At 38.0% G+C, this 24,770-nt stretch overlaps 1 protein-coding gene across 15 annotated transcripts in view; it reads left to right on the top strand.

Moving 5' to 3' along the window:
* SEMA5A (semaphorin 5A) overlaps nt 1-24,770 on the top strand; it is a 353,459-nt gene that overhangs the window by 195,351 nt on the left and 133,338 nt on the right. For all 15 annotated transcript variants that reach the window (XM_075744800.1, XM_075744790.1, XM_075744785.1 and 12 more), the window contains 4 exons: nt 652-714; nt 6,858-6,956; nt 8,820-9,033; nt 22,550-22,835. In XM_075744800.1, the coding sequence (XP_075600915.1) occupies nt 652-714; nt 6,858-6,956; nt 8,820-9,033; nt 22,550-22,835 (662 nt within the window). The remainder of the gene's footprint in view (nt 1-651; nt 715-6,857; nt 6,957-8,819; nt 9,034-22,549; nt 22,836-24,770) is intronic.

The raw sequence follows: 24,770 nt of genomic DNA, 5'->3' as shown, positions 1-24,770 counted from the left end.
TGAAACTGTAGTAATGCAGACTAGGCGTTACAGCCCTGGCATAAATCTGTTGAAGCAGAGAGACAGCTCGAAAATGAGAATAAACTGCTTCTACTTTGCAGCGCTCCATTTCACTGTTGTCTTGTATTTGTCTGCCCGTTGCTCCTTTCTCTGAATGGACGTACTTCTGATTAGTGCTGTAGCCATACCTTGAAAAACTAAAATCTCCATATGATGCTTGAGGTAAATAGTGCAAAAACTGCAACTGGGCACATTTTCCCATGGCGCAAGGTCTCTCAGCAGAGCTGACCTCAGATGCTCTACTGGGGAGAGAGGTTCAGTCTTTCTCTGTGCTCCTAACTGCTTACCTTAATAAGACTCATAAAAAGTGGCTAAATAGCATGAAATGTGGGTGTGGTTATTTCTGCTGTAGCACTAGGTACAGTGAATCATGAGGACGGCCAGCTTCACTTCGGATTAAGACACTGAAAAACCATCAACAGCAAAACTACATTTCTAAGGAGAAAAAGTATATAAGGCAATTATGGATAGAATGACCCACAGCCAATCATCAGTATGCCTGAAGCACTTATCTAAAGCATGGGGTTAGGTAGCTCTGAGGTTTGTATTTCTGTGTTCCCTGCATTTCTAACTAATTGCTGTTGATTGCAGGCAGTGGAATGGCAATGTGATGAAGCTACTAAAAGAGCCTGTTACAGTAAAGGCAAATCAAAGGTAAGCATGAGATAGCTGTTCTGCTTTAGTAAAATTTATATGTTAATTGCAGGTATAATTCAGTGTATAAATCTCTATGCATTTTTACTGTGTCCTTCTCTGAAGAGAGTTGTAGGAAAGGAGTTTGACACTGATGTACAAGCAAAGGAATAAAAAACAATACAGGGAGTGTGGGATGAGAGGTACAGGCACGTGATTCTTTTCTGAAATGATCAAGAACTTTAATTTCCACTTTACTGTTTTGACTCCACAACATGCCATATGTAATGTACTATATTCTCACTTCATTTTCAGTGCTGTAAATCCTGAATAACTGTGTAATTACTTTGTAAAATCCTCAATTTATTTCCCTGTGTATTAGATGCAATTTTAGGAACTTTTATATTTCATATCTACTGGCACAATAAAGAAAATAATATGAAATTCACTAACTTTTTAGACATGAGACTTGATATATTTTTAGTATTCAGAACCAATTCCTTATCTGGCCAACTACAATTTCTTTTATTCAGCACAGGTAAGTCTAATGCTAAGATGGAACCTGTATCAATGCTGTGTTCTTTTCTGGCTGTCCTAAACTGAAGCTACTTATCAAATTAACTATAAAAGCACTTAGAAATGCATGCAATTGATGTTTGTAATTATTATACTGTTTAATGGTTAAAGTTAATGGAGTAAAAACATAAAGGGAAAACACATCAACAGCAATTACTGTAATAGAGCACACACCATCTTTCAGGACCCACGTTCAGTAGAACATGTCAGAATACGTTATTGATGTGCAAATCTCAAAAAAACCCAAGCTTTAAAAAATATGTTCCAAAAGCTTCTACCATCTAGTAGAGGAGGAGTCTCTTCTGCATAGCATCTACTCACTGACTTTTTAACTTCTCCCATTAAACACTGGGAGTGCTGGAAAATAAAATTGCAGTGTACCATTGACCTATCCATTTTCATTTGAGATCAAAGAGGAAGAATAGCCTCACTTTAGCAGCAAGGCATGTTATACTGTGAGGAGAGAAAAAGACAGAATTACTTGGGGAAAAAAGCAAGTGTAGTAAATATACAGTGTAAAACTTCATGGGTGGAAGATGATTGTCTTTATGGAGGAACATCTTTTGCTGTAAAAATGAGTTTACTGTACTAGGAAAATGCAGTAAGAATGATGTTGCCTTCTTTGTCCTCCTTTCCATTTCTTTCCATCTCTGTGCGAAACAAATATTTAAGAGTTACTGGTCACTAGCCATTAAAGTGCAGGATTTTCTAGGTATACAGAAGGTATTAATAGCTAGAGAAAAAAATAGGTTAAATTTTACTTAAAGATTTATAATTTGAGTAGACAACCTCTGGTGACTCAAGTTATATGTGAATGCTTTAATGGTAGAAATAGACTATATATCAGAAGGTTCACTAGATGCTTGTCAATTTGTGGAGAGAAAAGAACGAACTTTTGGGACCTCATATTTTAAGCAAATGCTTCATTTTGGAAGTTGTTATTTGTCCCTAGAAGATTTATGCTTCTTCATATAATATATCCCGCAAGCCTTCATCCTGAGCTTTCAGATGACAGTACTCTGAAGTGAGAGAGCATGCTCAAGTGACAACGGAATATGACAGATTGCATTGTCAGAGTAGAAACTATCATGGTAGAAATGCAATGTGTAACTAAAAGTTTATGCCTTTGTTTCACAGTGATTTTCCAAGTTTAAAACTGTCAGAAAAACATTCAGCTTCTCTGAAGGTCACACTGCAGTGACTGTGATCTAACGTGATGGATGAAAGTATTGGTAAATTTGAGACTATAGTAGTGTACTTTTAACTATTATGTTGACAATAGTGTTTGTAGTGTAAAATCCACATTCAGTTCAGCAATGTAGAAGCATATGTTGCTATTAAATAATTTTGCTTGGAGAAATACTCAACATTGGTGAAATGCATTTAAGATTGGAGCTTAATGTCGTACATACATGCAGGTTTTCATTCATGCTCATCACACTCTTTTGAAGTAGCTGGTGATTGGAAGTTATGTTGTCATTGTAAAATAGTATATACACTATTCTAATAACGACCTCTGAGATTGTTTCTTAGTATTGTTATTAGTTGGATAAAGATTTAGCATTTCGTCTGGAGCCATAGCCTTGTTCCTCATTCACAATCTAGAAGAGAAGTACAATCCTTATGTTTCATTACATTCAAAGGCAGTCCTGGGAGGAAATAGTTCTTTTCTTATTGTTACCATAGAGCTTTTTTTTTGGTGTGCAGTCTTTGTGGCCTGAAAGTTTCATGTAAGAGTTGCTGGAGAATGCAGACATACTGACTGAGGCAACCTACCCAGCTGGAACCACAACTGTCTTTTTGAACTTTTATTGCCTCTTTTGCTTTCACTGATGTGATCAAGGTTAAAATCAAAGGATAAATTTAAGGCCAGGGAAAGGATAGCCTAATGATGTTTGTCTGTTGTTGCCTGATGTCCAAGACTAAGCCAAGGTCACTATACTTTCTATATAAGGAAGACTTCTGCATGCAGATGAGTAAAGCACCTGATCTGTGGCATGCTCCCTTCCTAGTCAAACCACAAAAGCCTTCCCTTGGAAAATCTGGGAGAAATTCACTCCAGTGCTGCTGAGTGCTGAGAATTGTCTCTTTTCAGAGGAAATCCCCTGGGAGACACAATTCCAATTGCTGTTATCAGAAAGACTGCTTCCTTGCTTGTTAATGTAGTATAAATAGATCTAGCCCAAACTAAGCAGTTGCTGGGGGTTGCATTTCTATCACATTTCTCAGGGTGACTTCAGATTTCAGGGCAAACACGTGTGACTGTAGGGAAGGGACAGGAAAGACTGGAGACAAAATATACAGGGCCATCCCAGACTGTGGCGAAGGAGAGATGAGGCTTACAAGGACAGCTGTGGATAAGTTATTCATTCAAATCCTGGTTTCCCTTCAAGCTCTGCTACCCACAGAGTAGCGTGGGGGCAATGAGTTCAGGTGGCCAAACTAAAAATCAGTTTGCTGATGGAGTGCCCTGAAACCAGAAGCTAGCTTTGAACCCTGCAGCAGCTCTAGTAGTTTTGAGGTAATGGTCAGTTAAACACAACTCTTTTTTTTTTTTTTTTTTTTTTTTTTCTCTTGAGAAAGAAGCTGCACAGATTTTTTGCCTCTAGCTGTTAGCAGTAGTTGTTCTGAGGTTTATGCTTTAGGATACAACGAAGGAAAAGAGCTGAAGGGGAAAATACATAGGGACATCTGTCACATTTGACAGTGTAATGCACGCTTGACTTTTGAAGGCTGATGTTTGTTACTGAGACTTCAGACATTTATCCACCAATTTAAGCCATTGCTTAAAATAACTAGTGGCTCCAGGAGCGAGCCAGACAAAATTATGTCCTTGTGGCCAGCATGTGTTAGCATTTAGAAGTCTAAAACACTGTACATGGTTAACAGAATAAATGTGGGCATTCAGACTGGCACTTGTGGTAGGGACTGTTATAGAAGAAAAATATAAATACACATGGTAAAAATACAATAAACCAAGGAGAGATTAAAAAAATATATATCATTGAAGTAAAGTCTCTTTTCCCTTGCTTATTTAAGATTCTAATGGCTGTGTGTGCTAACATCTGAACTTTCAATAAAAATATTAAAAAATTAAACACAAATGTGTTTAAAATGTTAGCCTATACAAGAAACATTGCTGCAAACAGATAATCATATGCAGCCGGATTGTCCTTGAACTGTCAAGTTGTTCGTAAACTTAGGTAGCAACCTAACCTGCTTGGCTGCTGAGTTGTTTCTAATAGTTGTATTTTGTTTCAGCTATGCTGATATAAAAGTAGAAGGTACTTGCTAAATTAATTTATTTCTTTCAGAGATATTTTTATAGGAGAACAGGAAAGTATGTGGCATAGAAGTCAAGACAAAATGGAGAATAAGACTCATAAAACCTACCACCATCCTCCAAACTAAAAACGCCCCTTGGTTTTTAAGTCCTTTGCATTCACCAGTGCCACTTCTACAACACACATCTCTTTCCTGCACATCTACAAAGCGAACCAGTACAGCCAGGTTTGACTCCAGAGCTAGAAAAGTGACTCTGTACAATTCAAATGACTAAATAATGAAGTCCTTTTTCAATATGTTTTTGGGTGGTGGTTTTTTTATTCATGACTATTTTTTTAAAAATTATTTTTGGTTATTGTGGATTTGTCATATGAAGAAAATAGCCAATTCTAAAAGCTGTTCTTTCAGTTTTGATTTTGTTGTACTATGTACCCAACAAAAATTTTATGAGATATCTTATTTGCCCTGTTGCAGTATGGATTGTTGTGAAGTTGGCACAGGACTTGGGAACATTAAAGAGAAGAATCTTGTGAATCCCAGAAATGCGAGAGTTTAAAAAATTAACATTTTTTTTGAACAGAAAGAGTGGGTGATCAGTGTGCAAGTAATTTGGCAATGGCACAATTTTAGGAAGCTCTGGAATACGAAGAGGAGAGTTTGGATGGGTTGTAATGTCAGAACCCACTTATTTTTCCTACACTTACATTCCATGGCTTCCTGCAAAGGGCTGGATGGAAACAACCCAATGAATAAATTACTGTGTTATATTCTATGAACCTCCCTGAACACTCTCCCCACAAAAAAAGGAGGAATTGTCTCCTTTTTTTTTTTTCTTTTGTGTAGTTAAAAATCTACAAGAGGGAAACTGCCCAGTAGTGAAATAATTACTTTTTAAAAGTAATTTGTTGCACCACCCAGCTCTATTATATGGTTGCAAGTTAGCTTCTGTTTGGCTGAAAGAATATTAACATGACAGTTTTGGAAAGTTCAATGTAAAGATGTATTTCTACCCAATGGGAATCAAATCTTAATTCTAAGATGTCTGGCACTTACCTTTAAAGGCTCAAAGAGAACTGTTTAAAAGCTACATTTTCATGTGAGACTAATGCAAATGTGGGTTTTGCAGATATTTTTTCAGAGGTGGATTTTTTTGGGGGAGTTGTGAGTCTTTTTAACTTTATGGTCTATGAGGAAAGGTATAGGTATTAAATTCTGGGAGTTTTCTCAGAGGTCTTTAAAGCATTTTGCCCATCTTGCTTTGCAGTCTATTTTGTGCCTGTTCAATTTATTCAGGATTATATTTCTTGTCTCCCTGGGTGAGAATCTATTTTCAAGATAAACAAGCAATACATTTAATATAACTGTGAGCCAGATAATGGGACTTCTACACCACTACTATTACATGGATTTACTTACATGATTCCACTTAATATCTGTTAGAATTGTGTAGCTGTATTTTCACAAGTTTTTTTAATGCTTTATGTGAGACTGTCTTGTGAATGAATGCTGGAAAGCATTCAAATGGAAGGTTCCTGGAAACTTTATTTTCTCCAAGCATATTCTTGATCTTGTTAATTTTATTAGAAAGGGTCATTCGTTTTTGCAGGAGGAGTGTTTGAATCTCTGCAGAAGGCTCTCTGTCTGAATAAACGCTAGAAATTGCTGTTGGTTTCTAGCTTCTGAAATGAGAGAAATGAACATCATAAAACCTTCACACATTCTAATAGAGTAAAAACCATGTAAGATTATTCCTCAGGGGTGAGCATCTATATATTGAGGTAATAACATTTCTTGAGAAACTTCAAATTAACAGAAACATAGATGCTTCTAATAAAGCACATTGTGCAAATTATGGAAGCACATCTCAAGATTTTTATTTGTACTGGTTTCAGCATAGTGGCTGACAACCTGTTCTTTCTCCTGCTTTCCTCACAACTTCCTTCCTTGGCCTGATCTGTCTTCGAAAACAGCATCTGATCTCTTGAGACAGCAGTGTATTATTTAAGTCAGCATCTATCACTTCAGAGTTTAGCTAAACCTTTGAAATATACACTTAGAAGAAATCGTCAGTACTGAAGAGGTTTATTGTAATCCTATGAAGAACTTTTCACAAAGATTGATGGATGCATGTGTTGTAGTTAGGAAATATATTTATATATCATGATTGCTGACACATCGGGTATGCTTAAGCCTTGTTCCCCTAAATTTTTATGTGTGGACACATCACCATGGTAAGCAAATCGTAATTAGTCTCCTTTATCCTTTGAAGTATCACTAAACATTCTTTCTTTTCTGCATGGCAGGAGGAATGCCAGAACTACATTCGAGTGCTTCTTGTTGGAGGCAACCATCTCTTTACCTGTGGAACCAATGCGTTCACTCCTATCTGCACCAATCGGACGGTAATGAGTTAAATGTTTTGCCCCACAAGCTTGAGTCCCTGTTCTCAGCCAGGAGATTAAAAGGCAGAGCATGCTGTGGTTGAGTCCAGGCTATTTGCGTGTTGATGGGTGAGCTGATGTGTAAAAGGCTGATTTAGCTGGTGTCTGGCTGAAGAGGAGAGTTAACTGATGATCTCTTTTTGCAGTCTTTTCCTCAGCTATGGGAGAGAGCATAGCTACAAACAGCTCAATTCCTCTTACATGACAATTTTCATGAACCTTAGGTATTTCTGAGACTTCTGCCAATCTGTCAAATTTGGTTGGTATCAATTGGTTTAGTTATAAAATGTAGTTGGGTAGCTGCATATTGTGTATGTCTTGTTCTGAAGAAGGATGAGACTACTTGTATCAGTGATTTCTGACTGACAAGAATGACAAATCTTGGTTGAGAAAATCCGTCATTCTGTTTCTGAAAAAAACCTAATTGCCATTTATGTGTGTCAAACAAAAAGCATCCATTAAGGATCAAAAATAGTCATAATAAAACTCAAAATGTCACTGTATGGACTAAGCTGGCTATTTATTTCAGGAAGGGAGACACTTTTAAAAGCAAGGAATAACTGTATCACCAAAAAACTCCTTTGCACATTATTGTTTTTAAACCTATTGTACCTTTATTTTCAAATAACATATTAACATCATACTGTGGTTTATCGATGAAAGTATTAGGGCTACTAAATCAGAGAGGTAGTTCTGCTGAACTAGAAAGCTCCTTTTTTAATCACATTTTTCATGTGAAATTCTTTCCTAGAACACACCAACAAAACAAATAATAGATCTTATTTTTAAAATTGTCTGACCACTCGCTGTGGAGAATATCTTAGTTGATTCTGGCAGTCAGAACTAGTTTTGGTTTTCATAATAACAATCTGTGTAGAGATAATTTTTGAGTTGCTTCTAATATAAAACATTTTAGGCAAGATGGCTAATGATTAATTTGTGTGTTTGTTGTGGTTTAGCCCCAGCCAGCAGCTGAGCACCATGTAGCCGCTCTCTCACTCCCCCCTCCTCCTTCCCCCCTCTCTCCCCCCCACACCCAGTGGGATGGGGAGGAGAATGGGAAGGAAAAGGCAAGACCTGGTGGGTTGGGATAAGGACAGTTTACTGGGACAGCAAAGGGAGAGTGGAAAAGGAAAACAAACCAAACCAAGCCGGTACTTAGCAGAGTATACAAAACTGGTGATACACAATGCAGTTTCTCACCCAAGGACCGTACAACTCAGACCGCACGCTCAGACCCATCCCGAAACTGGACTGTCCCTGAGCCACACGTCCTGGAGCTGCTGCTGCACCTCCCCACTAGCCCCCCTTTTATACTGAGCATGATGTCACATGGTATGGAGTAGTCCTTTTGGCTAGTTTGGGTCACCTGTCCTGTCTGTGTCCCCTCCCAACTCCTTGTGCACCCCCAGCCGTCCCACTGGCAGGGCAGTGCGAGAAGCAGCAAAGGCCTTGGCTCTGTGTAAGCACTGCTCAACAACAACAGGGCCACATAACAAAAACATCTCTGTATTATCAACACTGTTTCCAGCACAAATCCAAAATACAGCCCCATACTAGCTACTGTGAAGAAAATGAACACTCTCAGCTGAAACCAGGACAATGTTTTACATACCAAAGGGGCAAAAGTGAGATCAGACAACATTATAGTAAAACTTTCTATATGAGACAGTTTCAGATTGATGTAAAGGTCAACTCATTACTGTTGTACAATACTAAAGCAGATAACTGGTGATTATGATAAGATTTTGCTCAGATTGGTGCAGCTTGGCTGAAATGATAATTTTCTGGTCATTTTAATCCCTTTTTCTCACTCTTTTACAGTTAAGTAACTTGACAGAGATACATGATCAAATCAGTGGCATGGCTCGTTGTCCTTATAGTCCCCAGCACAACTCCACTGCTCTTCTCACTTCCAGTGGGGAATTGTATGCTGCTACAGCCATGGATTTTCCAGGAAGGGACCCTGCCATTTATCGCAGTCTGGGGGCCCTTCCTCCTCTCCGCACTGCACAGTACAACTCCAAGTGGCTGAATGGTGAGTGCTGATGGACCATGAGACTCATCTCTTTTTAACCCATGTTCTCGAGATTCACAGTCTTGAAATTCCATTCGGAGAATTTGAATGTTTTTAGAGTATTGTTTATCTCATTTAAAAATTATTTTGCATAATACATTTTTTATTTTACTAGTATAAGTATTATGGCATTTAATCAATGCAGCTGCAGTTTGTAGATGTGCACTAAAATATAGAGGTCATGTTTGCAGGCATAGGGATGAGCTGTACTGTATCTCTCAGGTATGCTTACATGGCAAAGGCGAGTCAGCCAAGAGCAGTAGCTTGCCTTGAGTATTCTTTTGTTGAGTCCTTCAAAAACCTAAGGCGGAAAATAAACAATTTAGAATGGACTGAATTCTCCTGGCTTTCCCTGCAGGTTCCAGCCTTGACAAGCAGAAAAAGTTGTGGTTTCAAGCTGCTTAGGTGGCAGACTGACATTTTTGATGCTTATTATAGCCAAAGGATAGGAACTAGTCTGCAAAACATATCATAAAATTGTGTTGTAGTGATGACTCCTGTGTCATGGATGTTAATCACCTGATGAAGATTTCCAGCTGGGAGAAGCTGTAAACCAATATGTATTCGTGAGATGTAACAGGGCCAGTTGCCATTTTATGTATTACAAAAAAGAAGCAGATTCTTCTAAAATGAAAATTATTATTTAACATAAAATGTAAAATTAGGTATATTATAATTTGCCCATGCTTGTCTCAGTAGGAAAAAACCCCTTATTTTTGTAATTCCTGCTACGTGACAAAACAGTCACTAGTCCAACAGTGCTTTTCATGTTATTATGGGATTATTCTCATGTTTGAAATTAAACACAAGTATAAACCCTTCCAACTTAAGAACATTAGGTCAGCTGCAAGTGACAGACTTTATTTTGAATATTTCAGTTCTTGTATAATCTGAACGCTGAATTGCACACATTTGCTTGGTGTATTTTCCTTGTACAAAGAAGCCATCAGAGGTAGCTTAGAGAAATTTGTGACCTTCTCTGAAGGTCAGCTGATTTTAGAATATTAATTAACAAAACAAAATCAAACTGCATGGAAAATAACAGAATTATAGAAGTGCAAAATAAATGCGAGAGAAAAAATGAACTCCTTGTGTAGATATCCCTGTTCAGGCACCTTTTGTCAACACAGCCATGGTATTGGAACTAATTGTTCTGCCACACTTGGGTGCTTCTGTCAAAGGGAAAAAACTCTTCACACTGAAATTTCAGTTTAACTGGAAAGGTCTTTTCCAACCTTAACAATTCTATGAATCTCTGAATCTATGTTTTATGCCAAAGGGCACATTAAAATTCTCTCCCAGACTCCTCTAATTAATCAGATTCACTGTATTTACATTTTGTCTATTTAAAGCTTCAGCTACACCTATAGATTCTCTGTTAAAGCTCATTCTTCTGCCTCAAAACTGTTTAGAATTAAATTACCAGGAGAGTGTGGCTTTTATCTTTGGGGTGGAAGAACAAGATGAGTTTTGTAATTGGAGTCAGTTCAAGCAAATCAAATAAAAGTCTGGAAGCAGTCCAGTTACCTACGTGAAAGGGAGGGACAATGTCTTCTGGGGTAGCTAAGAGTTGGGGATTCATCTGCTTGAGTTGGGGATTCATCTGCTTCTATGTCAATTTGCCTGCTCATATGTGACTCAGTGCCAAGAAGCTGTGAGAGTTTTTCAGTGCTTGAAGTGAAGATTTTGCTGCTTTCAGTGAGAAAGTAACATAGATAATCCTGCAAGAAAATTAAGGCGTCAACTGGAATGGAAGCTTTCTAGTTGATATCTGTTCAGCCGCAATAGCTGACAGTTACTCTAATTCAGCCTTGGTTTAGGGGTGCGTGTGCATGTACATGTGTCAGTGAATGTATCCAATTTAAATTAAGTTTTTCTTTTACATGTTTCCCTCAGAGGTGCAATGTTTTTTCTCACTTAGATTTTTCTACTCTGCAAATCACATTGGACCAATTCAAACCATCTCTGGGGGGGATAGCAGTACTCTAAAACACAGCTGATTATCTTGCTGTGTGCTTTATTGCTGTGAAATAAAGACATTTTATACTTTAATGGCTAGCCCACTTCTCTCAGTGCATTCAGGAGTTTTCAATGCCATCGATCAGGCCAAACGGAGATGCCCATGTGCTTATGCAGTCTGCTGTCAGTGTTCTATGTAGCTTGCAGTGAAGGATCCTGACATGAGAAGCTCTGAGTCTTCATCGTAGAAGAAACTTTGTTCCTAATCTTAATTGTCAGAAGGTCTGCAGTTACAGGAACTGTGACACAGTGTCAGAGGGGAAAACAGAGCTCATGTGGCACGTGGCTGGGGTGAGATCCCATGTTACCCTACTGTGATTCTTCTGTGATTCTTCTGGAATCACAGCTATCACAAATAAAGTAAATTTAAGTTGGTGGCCAGTCTGAGCCTCCCCATTCATTCTCATTTAGCCAGAGTCATGTATTTATTATCAGGTCCTGCCTTATACTGGGGGCTTGATAGGTCTGGAAGTAATCCACAGCATCAGCTGAATAGGTAAGTTAGCAGTTATTTTCAGCATGTGTTACTAGCATCATTCTGATCAGGTGCTTAACCTTAGTAGAGTATGGAGAAGTCAGCAAACTCTCATTTCTGTATTATCATTTTCTTGATGCATTCAGCACTCAATTATCTGGCATGATGAAGAGTTGGGATAGCTTGGTTAAACGTATGAATTATTCAGGATATGTGTAAAAGTAAGCTACAAGAATATACTTTGAGAGTATAACTGAAAGGAAAAAGGGAAGTTCAGTGACTCCACAGTATGTGAAGCACAAAGATCTTGAACAGGCACTGATGTAAAAGGGCAGATGGACAACACAGCAATAGTGCCAGCACATAAATCCTGTTGTTGACTGGAGCTAGTTATTGTGGAGCCATCTTAAAAAGTCTCTGAATATGCTGTTTGTTTACCCACTAGACAACTTGCTGACAGTATCTGAGATCTGACTCCCCCAAATTTTGTCTGTTTTGGTGATTTTTAATGGCAGAACAATTGGCCAAATGTTACAGATACCTTGCTAAAAGTTTTTCCTATTTTGGAAAATTTTAGAGTGTAAATAGTCATGTCTTCTTCAATGATGGAGGAGAGAAGCATCTGGAGGCAGTTATCAAACTTGCTTTCTTTTAACATTAAGAGTAGTAATCTATTCAGCTCTTGATTATCTCTGAATATGATCACCAGTTATATTTTTTTACCTCAAAACTTCCATACTTTTCTACAAAAAAAAATAAAATGCTCTGCTTATGGATCCTATTTCTTGTGCTCCTGTAAACAACATTAAATGCAGCTGGGTCAAATGCAGTGAGCAGGTTTTTGACCACAGTCATCACCATGCAGAGATTCTGCTCCACTCCATGAGGAGATGCCATTGAAGGACCAGACTACCTTAGTGCTATGACCTGAGCATTCACCATAGTTCAACAGTTCTACAGGTTGGGTTGCTCACAAAGAATTTATCAGCTGAAAATGAAGAGACAAACCCTGTGTTATCCTCACCTTGCTTGCCAACCCTGTCAGTACTCTAACTCTGTCACTATCCTGAATCAAGAGGAACATGATCACCCAGATTAAGTTAACAACTGCTGCAAACCAGCGCTCTTCCCATCCAACAGCCTAGCTGGCTGCAGGATAGAAAACTTGAAAATGTGAAAAAGAGAACCCACTTCTCCCTCTCATGATGTCATGTTTTGGCCTTCTCTTTTCTCATGTAGAGAAAAAAGTAATGCTTGAAGTTACTCAAGTGAATATATATATGCACATACAAATGAAGAAGGCAGAAAGGCTGCTTGCCAGTAACTTATTCTTTGAGGCATGTTGTTTTGTTACCTACTCTCCTTTCTTTTTTTCTCTGAGTCTTGTGCAAGTACTTTTGTACTTGAGAGAAACAATTTGAGGTAATACAGCATACATTGAGGATTTTGTCTAAAGCTGACAATTCTTCCATTGATTTCTTCTGACCGAAGCAATCAGCCAGACCTTGAGCTTCAGCCAACTGCTCAGGTCAGTAGAGGGCAGCATGTTGCTAGAAGGTTTTAAAATCACCTTTGTAGTATTTAATAAAAAGAAGTCTGCTTTGGTCATTATTAAGTGATATGATATAAAATCTTTCATTAAGAAAAAAAAAGTACACCTTGATTTACAGCTTGGCATGCTGTTTATTTGAGTCTGTTTAAGACGTCAGTGTAACGTAGAGTTTAAATCATATCCAGAGTTGACTGTTATAGTGTGCTTCTAATTAGACTTTTCTTTAGAGTTGATCTGCAAAGTGCAGCAGGGGCAGAACTCGTCATCATTTGCTCTAGAGGACAGAGGTAGATGGAATAGTTATATTTGTAGTCCACAAGCTGCAGTGGGTCCAGATTGGTGAGGAAAAGCCTCCACTGCATAGACTTAGAAATTTTTTCTGTAGTCCAACATTTACAGTTAGTAAAGGTATTTCTCCTTTCAGTACACCTCCTCAAATCTGTAAATATTTTATGTGATGCCTCAGTGTGAAAGTTTATGTTAGTCTGTGTCTATTTGCTTCACTTAGCCAATAAAAGGGCAAAACAGATTAAAGAAAAAATTGAAAACCCAGTCAATCCCTTTCTGTTTCACGACATGGAGAAACACTAGGACATTTGGTTTCATAATTTGTCAGATACCTTTGCTTACAATTGATTGGATCTCCAACTGTCTTGAAATATATTGTAGTTGTTTTCTTTATACTAGACATACAATGATAGATGCTATTGGAACATGTTAAATAAATAAAAACTTTGTTCTAAATGTCAAGCCACTTCATCAGTGGGCAGGCCATAGATGATTAAAATGCAATCTTATATCAGATGTAGCCCCAAAACAGAAAAAAAAAAATAAAAAATAAATTATACAGATTAGAAGCCTTTCCAGCTGAGAAAGGTATAGAAATGTTTAGATTGTTCTGCTCTGGTGGTAGACATAATATTATCACTTTTTCCTCCTGCTGCCCTAAGCATTTGGTTATTAGATACTCTAAAATAGTTCTGAGATTACTTTCTTAAAAACATTTCACTTAATAAAAAGCTTATTAATCTAGAGCAGGTACTTTTAGTCTTCACAAATAACAGTAAAAGTCTTACAAAGGTGGTTTGGTTAGTGGGGTTTAATACCGCTCTGAATCCATCCCTATTATTGTTTGTTAGTGGACTTTCATTATAACTCTTGCTGCTAGTAGGATATGTGGAGAGAAATTATGACCTAAGAACAAAAATTAATCCTTTCATTTTTTCCTTTAAAGATTAATGGAAATGGTTATAATAATTCAGGGTTATCCTTTCCTTTTTCTGTTTTTTAATGAAAAGCCTTGTAATTACCTAGTGCAAGGTTTTCTTATTAGGTAATATTTTATGTCACTCAAAAGCAGTTTGTTTTTGAGATGTGCAATTTGCATCTTTAGCTTTCAGATGAGAGACCTGACTGAAAATATGCAAAGCGTGTGCTACCAGTTGTTTCTTATTTTGCAAGAAGATAAATAATTACCTTCCTTTCGTTGTGCCACCCATAAGGTTGGTTCTGTTCTTTTGTGTGTATCATCCTTTTTGCCAGTATCCTAAAATGGGAGGGAAATGCCTGCTAGTTTTGAAAACCATCCTTAGGCTTTTTCACTGCAGCTGCTACTAGAGGAAAAATTTGAGCAGTTGTGCTGTGTTTTTCCTTTCAAAGCCATACATCTTCTCCCATGGCAATGACAGTGTAGGAGAGCAATAAGTTGATGTGAGGAAATGTCTCCCCTGACCTCCTTTCTCCAATGCCAGACTAAGATATTACAGAACACCTTCATAGCATTTTCTCACTCATCTAAAATAGAATCATAGAATCATTTAGATTGGGAAAGACCTTTAAGATCATCAAGTTCAACCATTAACCTAACACTGCCAAGTCCACCATTAAACCATGTCCCTAAGTGCCACATCTACATGTCTTTTAAAATACCTCCAGGGATGGTGACTCAACCACTTCCCTGGGCAGCCTGTTCCAGTGATTGAAAACCCTTTTGGTGAAGAAATTTTTCCTAATACCCAACCTAAACCTTCCCTGGCACAACTTGAGGCAGTTTCCTCTTATCCTATTGCTTGTTACTTGGAAGAGGAGACCACCAGGTTGTACCCACCTGGCTACAACCTCCTTTCAGGTAGTTGTAGAGGGTGATAAGGTCTCCCCTCAGCCTTTTCTCCAGACTAAAGTCCATTTCTCTCTGCCATTCCTCATAAGACTTGTGCTCTAGACCCTTCACCAGCTTGCCCATCGTTGGATACACTCCAGCACCTCAGTGTCTTTCTTGTAGTGAGGGGCCCAAAACTGAACACAGTACTCGAGGTGCGGCCTCACCAGTGCAGGGGGATGATCACTTCCCTAGTCCTGCTGGCCACACTATTTCTGATACAAATCAGGATGCTGTTGGCCTTCTTGACCTGGGTACACTGCTGGCTCATATTCAGTTGGATGTTGACCAACACTCTCAGGTCCTTTTCCCCTGAGCAGCTTTCCAGCCACTCTTCCCCAAGCCTGTATCATTGCATGGAGTTGTTGTGGCCCAAGTGAAGGACCTGGATGGTAGAGAGAGGCAGCAGTGCCCATGAAGGTGGGATTTTTTTTCTTATCTACCCTAGGTAAAACAGCAAGGTCCACCTTCCATTTATGAAAAGACTAGGAGCCTGCTGAGGACAGAGCCTGTTCTTTTATATCTCATCTAGCCTGCTCATGTCAGGTGCCAGTTAGAGAGGCTGAACAAGGAAGGAAGGAAGGCACCCCTGCAAGCAGATCATCTGTGCCCAGCTGCAGGGAGGTGTGACAGGAGCATCAGCCACATTAATGCTGCAGAAAACTGTAATACACAGTGAACCAAAGAGAAAGAAAGAACTGAGAACTGAAATACATCTCAACTCAACTCAAGGGAAAGTAGAAAAAGGGACAAATTTTGGGGAACACGAACACACAAAAAACAGCATTCACCAAAGAAAGGAAGAGGACAGAAATATTGGAAGCAGAGATAGAATTTCAGTAGCAGACTTACCAAGCCTTAAGGTGACAGGGAAAGGGGATGAATATGAAAGTGAACTCTGGTTTCCTTTCTGTTATGAAAAAAAAAAAACCACAAAAAAAACAAACCCTCAAAAAAAAAAGGAAAAAAGAAATGAGGACTAGTTCTACAGGGAAAGCCCTTTGATCATCCCCCTCCCTGCAAAACTAGATCAGAGGGAAAAAAAAGACAGTTCAAATGTTTGTAGAGAAATGGGTAAGCCATCATAATTGGGTTTTCTTTCCATACCATACCTGCTGGTTGGCAAAATCTGCTTAAAGAAGGCTGGGTTTTTTGTTCTTGTGTATGTGGAATTCTGGGTTCAGAGTTTTAAGTAACTGTCCAAACTTCTGCATCTTTTGATAGATCCCTATAGCTCAAACCTCTAGATGTTCTGAGTGAAGTAAGGTAGTCCTCTGAATTTTTGATCCTTGTCCCTCTCCCAATATACTGCTATGTAAGGAGTCTATCCAGTGAATGTAGATGATGCAAAATCCACTGAACTCCAGATAGGACTTTCAAGGACTTGAGTAGGTATTAGATCAGAGTAGAGAATGGTTTCTGTCACAAAGTTTGTCACTGGCAAATTTGCATCTGCAAAATGACATAATAAATTGCAAAATATTATGACATGTAAGAACACTTTACCTTGAAAATGAAGGAGATTTATTTGAAATAAACAACAGGCAATAAACCAAGGAATTTTGTAATACCATATTTGAAAACTATTTTTCAGAAAAGAAATAATTGCATTTCAGAATTTATTAGAGTACATCAGTAAAATGTAATGTCTAATGAGTGCATCCACTTTTATGATTATACTGAATTGTATTATAAAATCTATCAGCAGTATAAGAGAAGATTGGAAAAAATGTCTGGCATACACAGTTTTAGTGTATTTTGCAGTCCTTGGTCTTCCACACCCATAAAATCTTCAGTTTAGCAAAAGGAAAAGAATGTAAAAGAAATCATGGAGAGCTGAGGCATTGCAGAAGACATAGCAGTCAAAATAGACTGGTAGCCTGCTATGCTACAACAGACTAGTATTTTAAGCGTGTATCCTAGATAATTATAAAGCATAGAGGAAAAATATCTATTAATAAACAATGATTTCTGCCTGTTAATATTTTACAGTTCAGCTACTGAGGGTGGATATAAATGACTACAAGTTATGTGTTACTTTTAAGATTTTTAACACTGCAGGAAAATTTTAGTCTGTGATTAAGATCTGTCCTTAAACATTCATGAGCAGTGATGCCTTGGTCAGCCAAATGCAAGATCTACACTGTTTTCCAACAGCTGTAGAGGGCTACTCTAATTGGATATACGTAATGAATATACAGGGACAGTGAAATGCAAATAGGAAATGGACTTCATTAATTATGTCAGTAAGAAAATAAAATAGAATGGCATATTTGGAACTTAAATTGTTTGCATTATTTTAAGCTTCCCTTTTGGACAGCATTTCTAGCTGCAGATTGAACCTTATTAAAAAAAAAACTCAACAGCATCTTCCTAGAATTTTAATGCCATTAAGTACTTGGCTGAATACAAATATTTGGAAGAAATGGGTCTTTAGAGGCCATCAGTATGAGGGTATGATTCATTGATCTGGTGAGGTCAATGAACAAGCTCCAGACAGATGTTGTTCAGCATTAGACCACTGTCTAGACTTCTAAGATTTCAAAAATATTATACATGCATATATCTATGCGTGTGTCTGTATTTTGTGTGTGTGTGTGTATATATATATATATAATCTGATCTGTGTCTAGATCTGAAAAACTTCTGATTTCAGCTTTATTTGCACATTTCTGAAGTTAATTTGACTTTTGACTGGGTCTCTGAATGCTTTGCACTTGAGATGTGAGTTGTCACTTCTCACAGGGACGGTCAGTGGTAATCACAGCTCTTTCATGCTCAGAGTAGGCTTTGGACCTGATAATCCTTAAGGTTAATTGCTATTATCTCCAGAAAGACAGATAGAGCATTCCCTGTGATTTGGTTCACTCTGGAAACAGTAGGATCCACTAACTAGGTAAATTACGTCATATTAGTCTACTTCAGAGGATGTGGAGTTTTGAAGAGTAAAGAGCCCAAGCCAACTGTCTTGCTCCAAAGCTCGGGAAGTAAGAAGATGCCAGACTGGCCTCAGATGCTCTCACAGAGCTCTCTCATGCTCCTGTCTCCCATAGCTCTTCCCAGAGGAAGTTTCTGTACAGTTCCTCTCATCTTTCTGCCCACTCAGACTACATCTACACCACTAAATAAAAAAAGGTTGAGGATATAAGCTTGTGCATGATGCCCTTGGTCATCCGTACTGCCGAATTGTTGGCTCACTTCCCAGCCTTGTTTTGGACCACTCCAGCTACTGCTTTCCCAGTGAAAACCTGGGTGTGACTCAGGGAGGAATTTGCTTTATACAGCATTAGCACGAGGCAGTACAGGTGGGGCTGCACCATTTGGCTCCTTCTGCCTTCCAGAGTGCCCAATCCCATTCCCAGTAAGCTTTGCACTGCCGAATCCCCCAGACTGTCCTTACACCTCCTCCCAGGGTGTGCAGCGCACCCTTGCTTTCATGCTGCAGGAAAGCCATTCTCTGGGCTTCAGCGTCAGCGTGCGCAGCGTGGCAGAGCTGCGGCCAGTCCCTACAGGAGCAGTCGGCACTGTCAAACAGCAGCAACGTGCAACTGGTCTGGCAGTGAGTATGGGCTTGGTCTCTTTGGTCTCCGAGTTCCCTGAGCGGGTGGAAAGGGAGAATAATCTAAAGGGAAGCATTGTCTCTTCCTAGTAAGTGCCTTCTCATTAAGAACAGAGACCGTGCTCCCCAGAAATTGTAGGTTTGTCTCTAACCTTTAGAAAAACAATTAGTTTATTTCAGATTGAAGCACTATCTTGACTTCATATGGTTCAGTCATCTTTTTTGTAATAACTTAGAAGAGTCTGTGAGGAAACATCCTTGCAGGACAGTCATGCTGCTTTATCAAGGAAGCTGTAGAGATTCCCAGGCTTTGTGCTGAGTAAGCAAATTTCAGAAATAGCACACTAATGTGTTTGCTCAGAGGCAGCTCTAACTAGCCACCTAGTGCTTTCAGCGCATGGGCTTGTGTATGTGTATAGCACTGCTCCATGTTGTACACTGGAGATCTGTGTCATGGCACGCTGACAAACTAATTTTCTTGCTTTCCTGATTCCACTGGTTCCATTTAATTTGTGAAAGTCTGGTCAGCCTGATGCATCCATAAATTGAATATATAAAAATGTATAAAGGTCATATACAATACTCATGACATTATTACAGGCTGATATTCTCATGTTGATCCGCACTAGCTGTATCCTGTCACATACCAGAATCCTTGCACTTTTTGTGATGATCTAATAATTCACAAATGAGATGCATTTACCCTTCCAGAACTATTCACAAATTCAGCAGCAAACAAGAGAGTCATTTCATTTTCTGCATTAAAAACTTTTATGGGAAGTCCTCCATGTCAACAAATAGGAGTTCACAGCACAATATTTGGAAATATATGAAGTCATTTTTCCTAGATGGGAATCTCCTTTTTCCTTTGAAGCTTTGAAGTGATTAATTTCACTTTTCCCAAACAGAAAATGAAATAAATAAAGTCTGACATGATATTCCTTCCATATCCACAGGATTCCCCGAGGTAGCTCTGAGATTATTACATTTCATCCAAACTAAAACAGTTTTCACAAGTTTCAACAGGAGGTCACATTTTCATCAGTTCATAATCAGTAAAGTATATACATGGGTTTGCAGATGTATATATTGTTTCTCAGTTTTGAATCCATGAAATATGAGTACTAGTTTTTATTTATACATATGATTTTCAGTGCAACTTTAAAATATTGTCTCTTGAAAGAGTGACGTGGATTTTTCAAGAACATTCCGAATGCATTTCAAATGATTTTTATTTCTACAGTTTGTGAAGATTTTATTTGTAATTCGTTATTCTCCACACTTTGAGTGCTTCCAGGAGTGTTTTTGGCTCTGCAGTGAAATCCTGTTGTACCAATGTGAGACCTTTATACATCAGTGGGCCTCCAGCAAGAAGTAGCATCGTCAGGCCTCATTGCAAGGCAGGGCTTCCGTGTTTAATGGTTGTACAGGATGGTTTTGTGGGTGGATCATATTTGCACAATACGTAGAATCTTTTCACACTAGTCAAGATATTTTTGAGATGATTTCAAAGAGCAAGCAGGATTATAAGCTCCAAAAAGTCAAATGCATAGTTGGAAAATTTTACTTTTTCATGCTATTTCAGGTGGATTGTTTTTCTTAATGTTTACCTTTAGTGGATATTGCTTTAAGACCTGGCCTTAATACCGTGGGCAAGTAGCTCAAGTTGCACTTGAGCTCAGATTAGTGAATGTTTTTTCTTTCCTCCACAAACAGTAGTTCCTTCCATGAATATAAGACCAATCTAAAAGGATTGCGTAGAGTGAGGGACGGAAGTACTTTACAGATTAAGAGAAATAATGGCTAGGTGTGGTATGGGTATAACTTGATGTGGGACAATGTGGGACAGTGGGTTCTTTTTGTTAAGTTAGCCTGGTATTCTTAAAAAGATTTTCTTTCTAGTATATTTTAGTTAATTAAATACAGGTTTGTGTTTTCAGCAATGGAGGTGAAAACATTGATGTGTATTGAGAATGAATGAAACATAATTAGGCTTCATAATAAAAAACTTTGCATGCAAGTATCTCTGGATATATGTTTAATATTTGATGCCTGCCAAAACTGCCTAACCTGTCTAGAATGTGATAGTATACAATTTTGAGATTTTTAGCCACATGTTTTTGTCATCTTAGCATTAACACTTGTAATTAAATCTTATATATCATTCTGCCCTGTTACCTATTCAGTAAATATGCACATTTTTAGAGACAAAAAAGACTAATAAACTTAAAAAGGTCTTTTTTTTCAGCTTTCTCCAATTTCAGTGTTTAGTGTGTAAATGTGTAACAGTATTACATGTTGTATTTAAAGAATGAGAGCTCATGAGCATCTAACAATTATTTCTACGAATTTGTAAACTGTAATAATGAAGTTTAAAGTTTTTTGAAGCCTTTGAAGAAAAATCTCTATTGTAATGGAAGTTTGACACACATGTGGAATGGAGATGTGAGGTTCTAATACAGAAAACATTCCTAATAGTTTAGCTCTTTGTATATTGTCGATCCAATTTTACCTTTATTGCTATCACAAGTCCTGTCACACAACTTTATTTTGCCCTTTTTTTTTTTTTTAAATTTTTTTAAAGACACAAATGCACTGGTACTATGAAACTTATGAGAGCTCAGGATACCAAAAAGTTCTAGTTCTGCTCAAAAGTTTTGACAGGTTTGAGATATTCCTGCAAAATGCTTAGATTCAATTACAGCAGCTTTTTTCAATACAATAGTGCTGTCAAGAAATGTTGACCTATTTAATTTCTTTGGAGTGTTTCTTCACAATAGATGTTTTTAAAACAGTTTAGTTTGTTTCTTTGTTTTCCCACTTTAGAATAAAATTTGAGAATGAAAACAAAAATTTTGCTTGTTTCTCAGACGTACTAGTGTTTTATAATGGTTCCTTACGTGAGGGGGGCTCTTCTCCACAAATCTGTGTATCAAATTTGTCTTTCCTTTAAGAACTCATCAAGCTGTCAATCTCTCTCTTAATGTCATGGACTCTCCTCAGTTTTAGTAATCCTTTTGGGAAATGGACCACATGTTTATTTTCTTTGGTATCCACTGTTTCCTTTTTTTTGTTTTTAGAAACATTACCATCTGGTTTTTATAGTTTTTTATATATATATATATTTTTTCTCTTAATTTCTTCTGCATCACCATCAGTTTCTTTGACCAGTTTTTAATCAATTTAAAAAAAAATATTGTAATACTATCAAAACTTTTAAGCAAGATTGGGCTGAAATTAAGTTATCTTACCTTCAAAAGAATTGTTTAGAATTCTCTTTCTTTTCATTACAGCCTCTGAGCACATTCTTAGTCATATTCGGTTACCATCCATTATTCTGGTAATCTGGAGTAATGGCATGGTGGCAAAGCAGAAACAGAATTAATGCAACAGAAAAAAGCAATTGCATTGCAAAAATACACCATGCCCACATGTGGAAAAGAAAAACCCAGTGATGCTTTCGACAGTAGAGTAGACAGCTAATGTGTGATAGACACCCAGAGCAGAGAGTCTGTCTGGCCATGTTCATGTAGCTCATAATCCTGCCTGGACATGAGCTGGTTTGCTGAGATGTCATGGGACCGTTCCTTGCAAAGATAATAAAATATGTATTTTTCTAAATCTAATGCTTGAAGATCAGTCCAACTTCCATGTTACTATGAGTGCATATATTACAAGAAGGCCATAAATAGTCTTTTCTGTTGTTATTTTCAGAGCCAAATTTTGTGTCATCTTATGACATTGGGAACTTCACCTACTTCTTCTTCCGGGAGAACGCGGTGGAACATGACTGTGGGAAAACAGTCTTCTCTCGTGCAGCTCGGGTGTGCAAAAATGATATTGGTGGCAAGTTTGTTCTGGAGGACACCTGGACTACCTTCATGAAAGCTCGTCTGAACTGCTCTCGCCCTGGAGAAATTCCGTTTTACTATAATGAACTACAGAGCACATTCTTCCTGCCAGAATTGGACTTGATCTATGGGATTTTTACTACTAATGTGTAAGTAAATTCCATGATGTATTTTATTTTCTTGCTATTTGTGACAGTAAAACCTAAAGCGTCTGAGCTGCTCTCTTCTGCATATGCCAAGTAGACATCATAAATTCAAGCTAGTGTTTTGCCCAATCTACTGTCCCCTTGTGAACAAGTGTCAGTTCCAAATCCTTCCCACGTGAATTGTTGAAGGCAGATGAAAGAAGGAAGAATTCTTAATATTTCCTTACAGCAGGAAGCCAGTTGTGTTTAAGACTATTCAATCATCTTGTTCATACATTCTTATAAAGACATTATTTTTTATTTTGCACACTGTTGTAATACATAAATACATTATGGTATTAGAGTATTGATGAAATAAATATTTTATAATTGTAATGTGACATGATCATGAATTTGACATGATGTAATTTGACCATGTCAGGAAGAGCTCACCTTACCCAAAAGAGCACAAGAGGTGCTCTTACATATTTTAAATTAGTCCTAATGTATACTCATGTGAGTTTGAAGGTCAAACCAAAAATTAAATCTAATTTTAACTGAACCTGTTATATCAACAAGGTAAAATTAAAAAGTGTACAGGTTGGTCTTAAAAATTAAAATTTGTTCAATATTAAAATATTAAATATTAAAACATTGGATGGACATAAAAGCTCCCTAGAGTCTGAGCTTGATATCAAGAGTTGCTTAACTCTTAGGAAAAAAGAGACATTAATCTCAGAAATGTCCTTTATTACTTTAAACATGATAACTGGAGCTCATATGTTGCTTGGTAAGAGCAGCCCATGTGTTATGACTGTGTTCAGACCACTGGAACAGGCTTTCAAATTTTGGTGTCTGATTCTCTTACCCACTTGCAGTGTCTTGCTATGTAAGTCAGTTTTGCCTAGAATTGTAAAAGGTACTTGGGCACCTAAAACATAGATCAGTGCCCCTTTCTATTGCTGTAAACACCTGGATACCTACCTTCTATAAACATCCATTAAACAGGTGGAAACACTCACAAATTAATGCCAGCAAATTACGATCCCTAAGTTTTTTAGATAGTTACGATTCCTAGGTTTTTTAGACCATAAGCACAAATTTGGACTTGAACCTCCTTCTGCTTTTAGTACAGTCCTTTATCAGCACATCTAAGAATCTTTCAGACTCAGGCTGGCCCCTGCACCAGCAGCTCAGGCAGTGAACACAACTGGTGAGAGGCTGCTTGCACCAGGCTGTGATGATTCCTGACTTGGGACATCAGGTGGTGAGCTTAACCCTGTTCCTGCACCGGAACAGTGCATTGAAGCTAAATGCTGCTTTTTTAAAGAGAATAGTAGAGACTTTGGGATTACTGGGGATAAGAAAATTTGATGCTGTTTTCAACAGTAATTTTAATTTCATTGGTTCGTTTTACTAGCTAGTTCAAGTCTTAGAAGACAGGTATTTCCAAGCATGCTCATACACTGTTCACCATGATCTTTCATGAGAAGTCAAAATTTCTACCATGGAAAGGCCAGCCATAGGAATTCTGCTCCAGAAAATCCACAGGGCTTTGGCTGTGGAAGGAGATCAATGCTCTTCTCTCAGAAGGGCTGTCCTGGCAATTTGGGGAAGGATGGATTTTCCTGTGCTACAAATTCCACAGTGTCTGAGTTTGCGTAAGGATGTCAGGGCTGCCTTCAGCATACCCTGGCTCTTCTCAGAGAGGACACACTAATGTAAGACTACTTTTGCCACATGAAAGTAGACAGTATTTGAAACCTTGGTTCTACTTCCCTCTTCCCCAGTAGCTCAGCATTCTGCCTTGTCCAACAGAGATGGACTATTCAAAGAAAAGTTAATTACAACTGTTCAGAGGTGGGACTTTTTGATAGTGTCATTTAAATTATGTTACTTCCTGCCATCAAATTTTGTAACTATATTTTTGGGCAATGTTGAAATGTTGTAGAGTTAGGA

Source organism: Balearica regulorum, chromosome 2 (genome assembly GCF_011004875.1).
Source record: "Balearica regulorum gibbericeps isolate bBalReg1 chromosome 2, bBalReg1.pri, whole genome shotgun sequence".
In the NCBI taxonomy this organism is placed as follows: domain Eukaryota; kingdom Metazoa; phylum Chordata; class Aves; order Gruiformes; family Gruidae; genus Balearica; species Balearica regulorum.
Note: the sequence above shows the minus strand (reverse complement) of the source record. Positions and strands in the feature narration are given on the sequence as shown.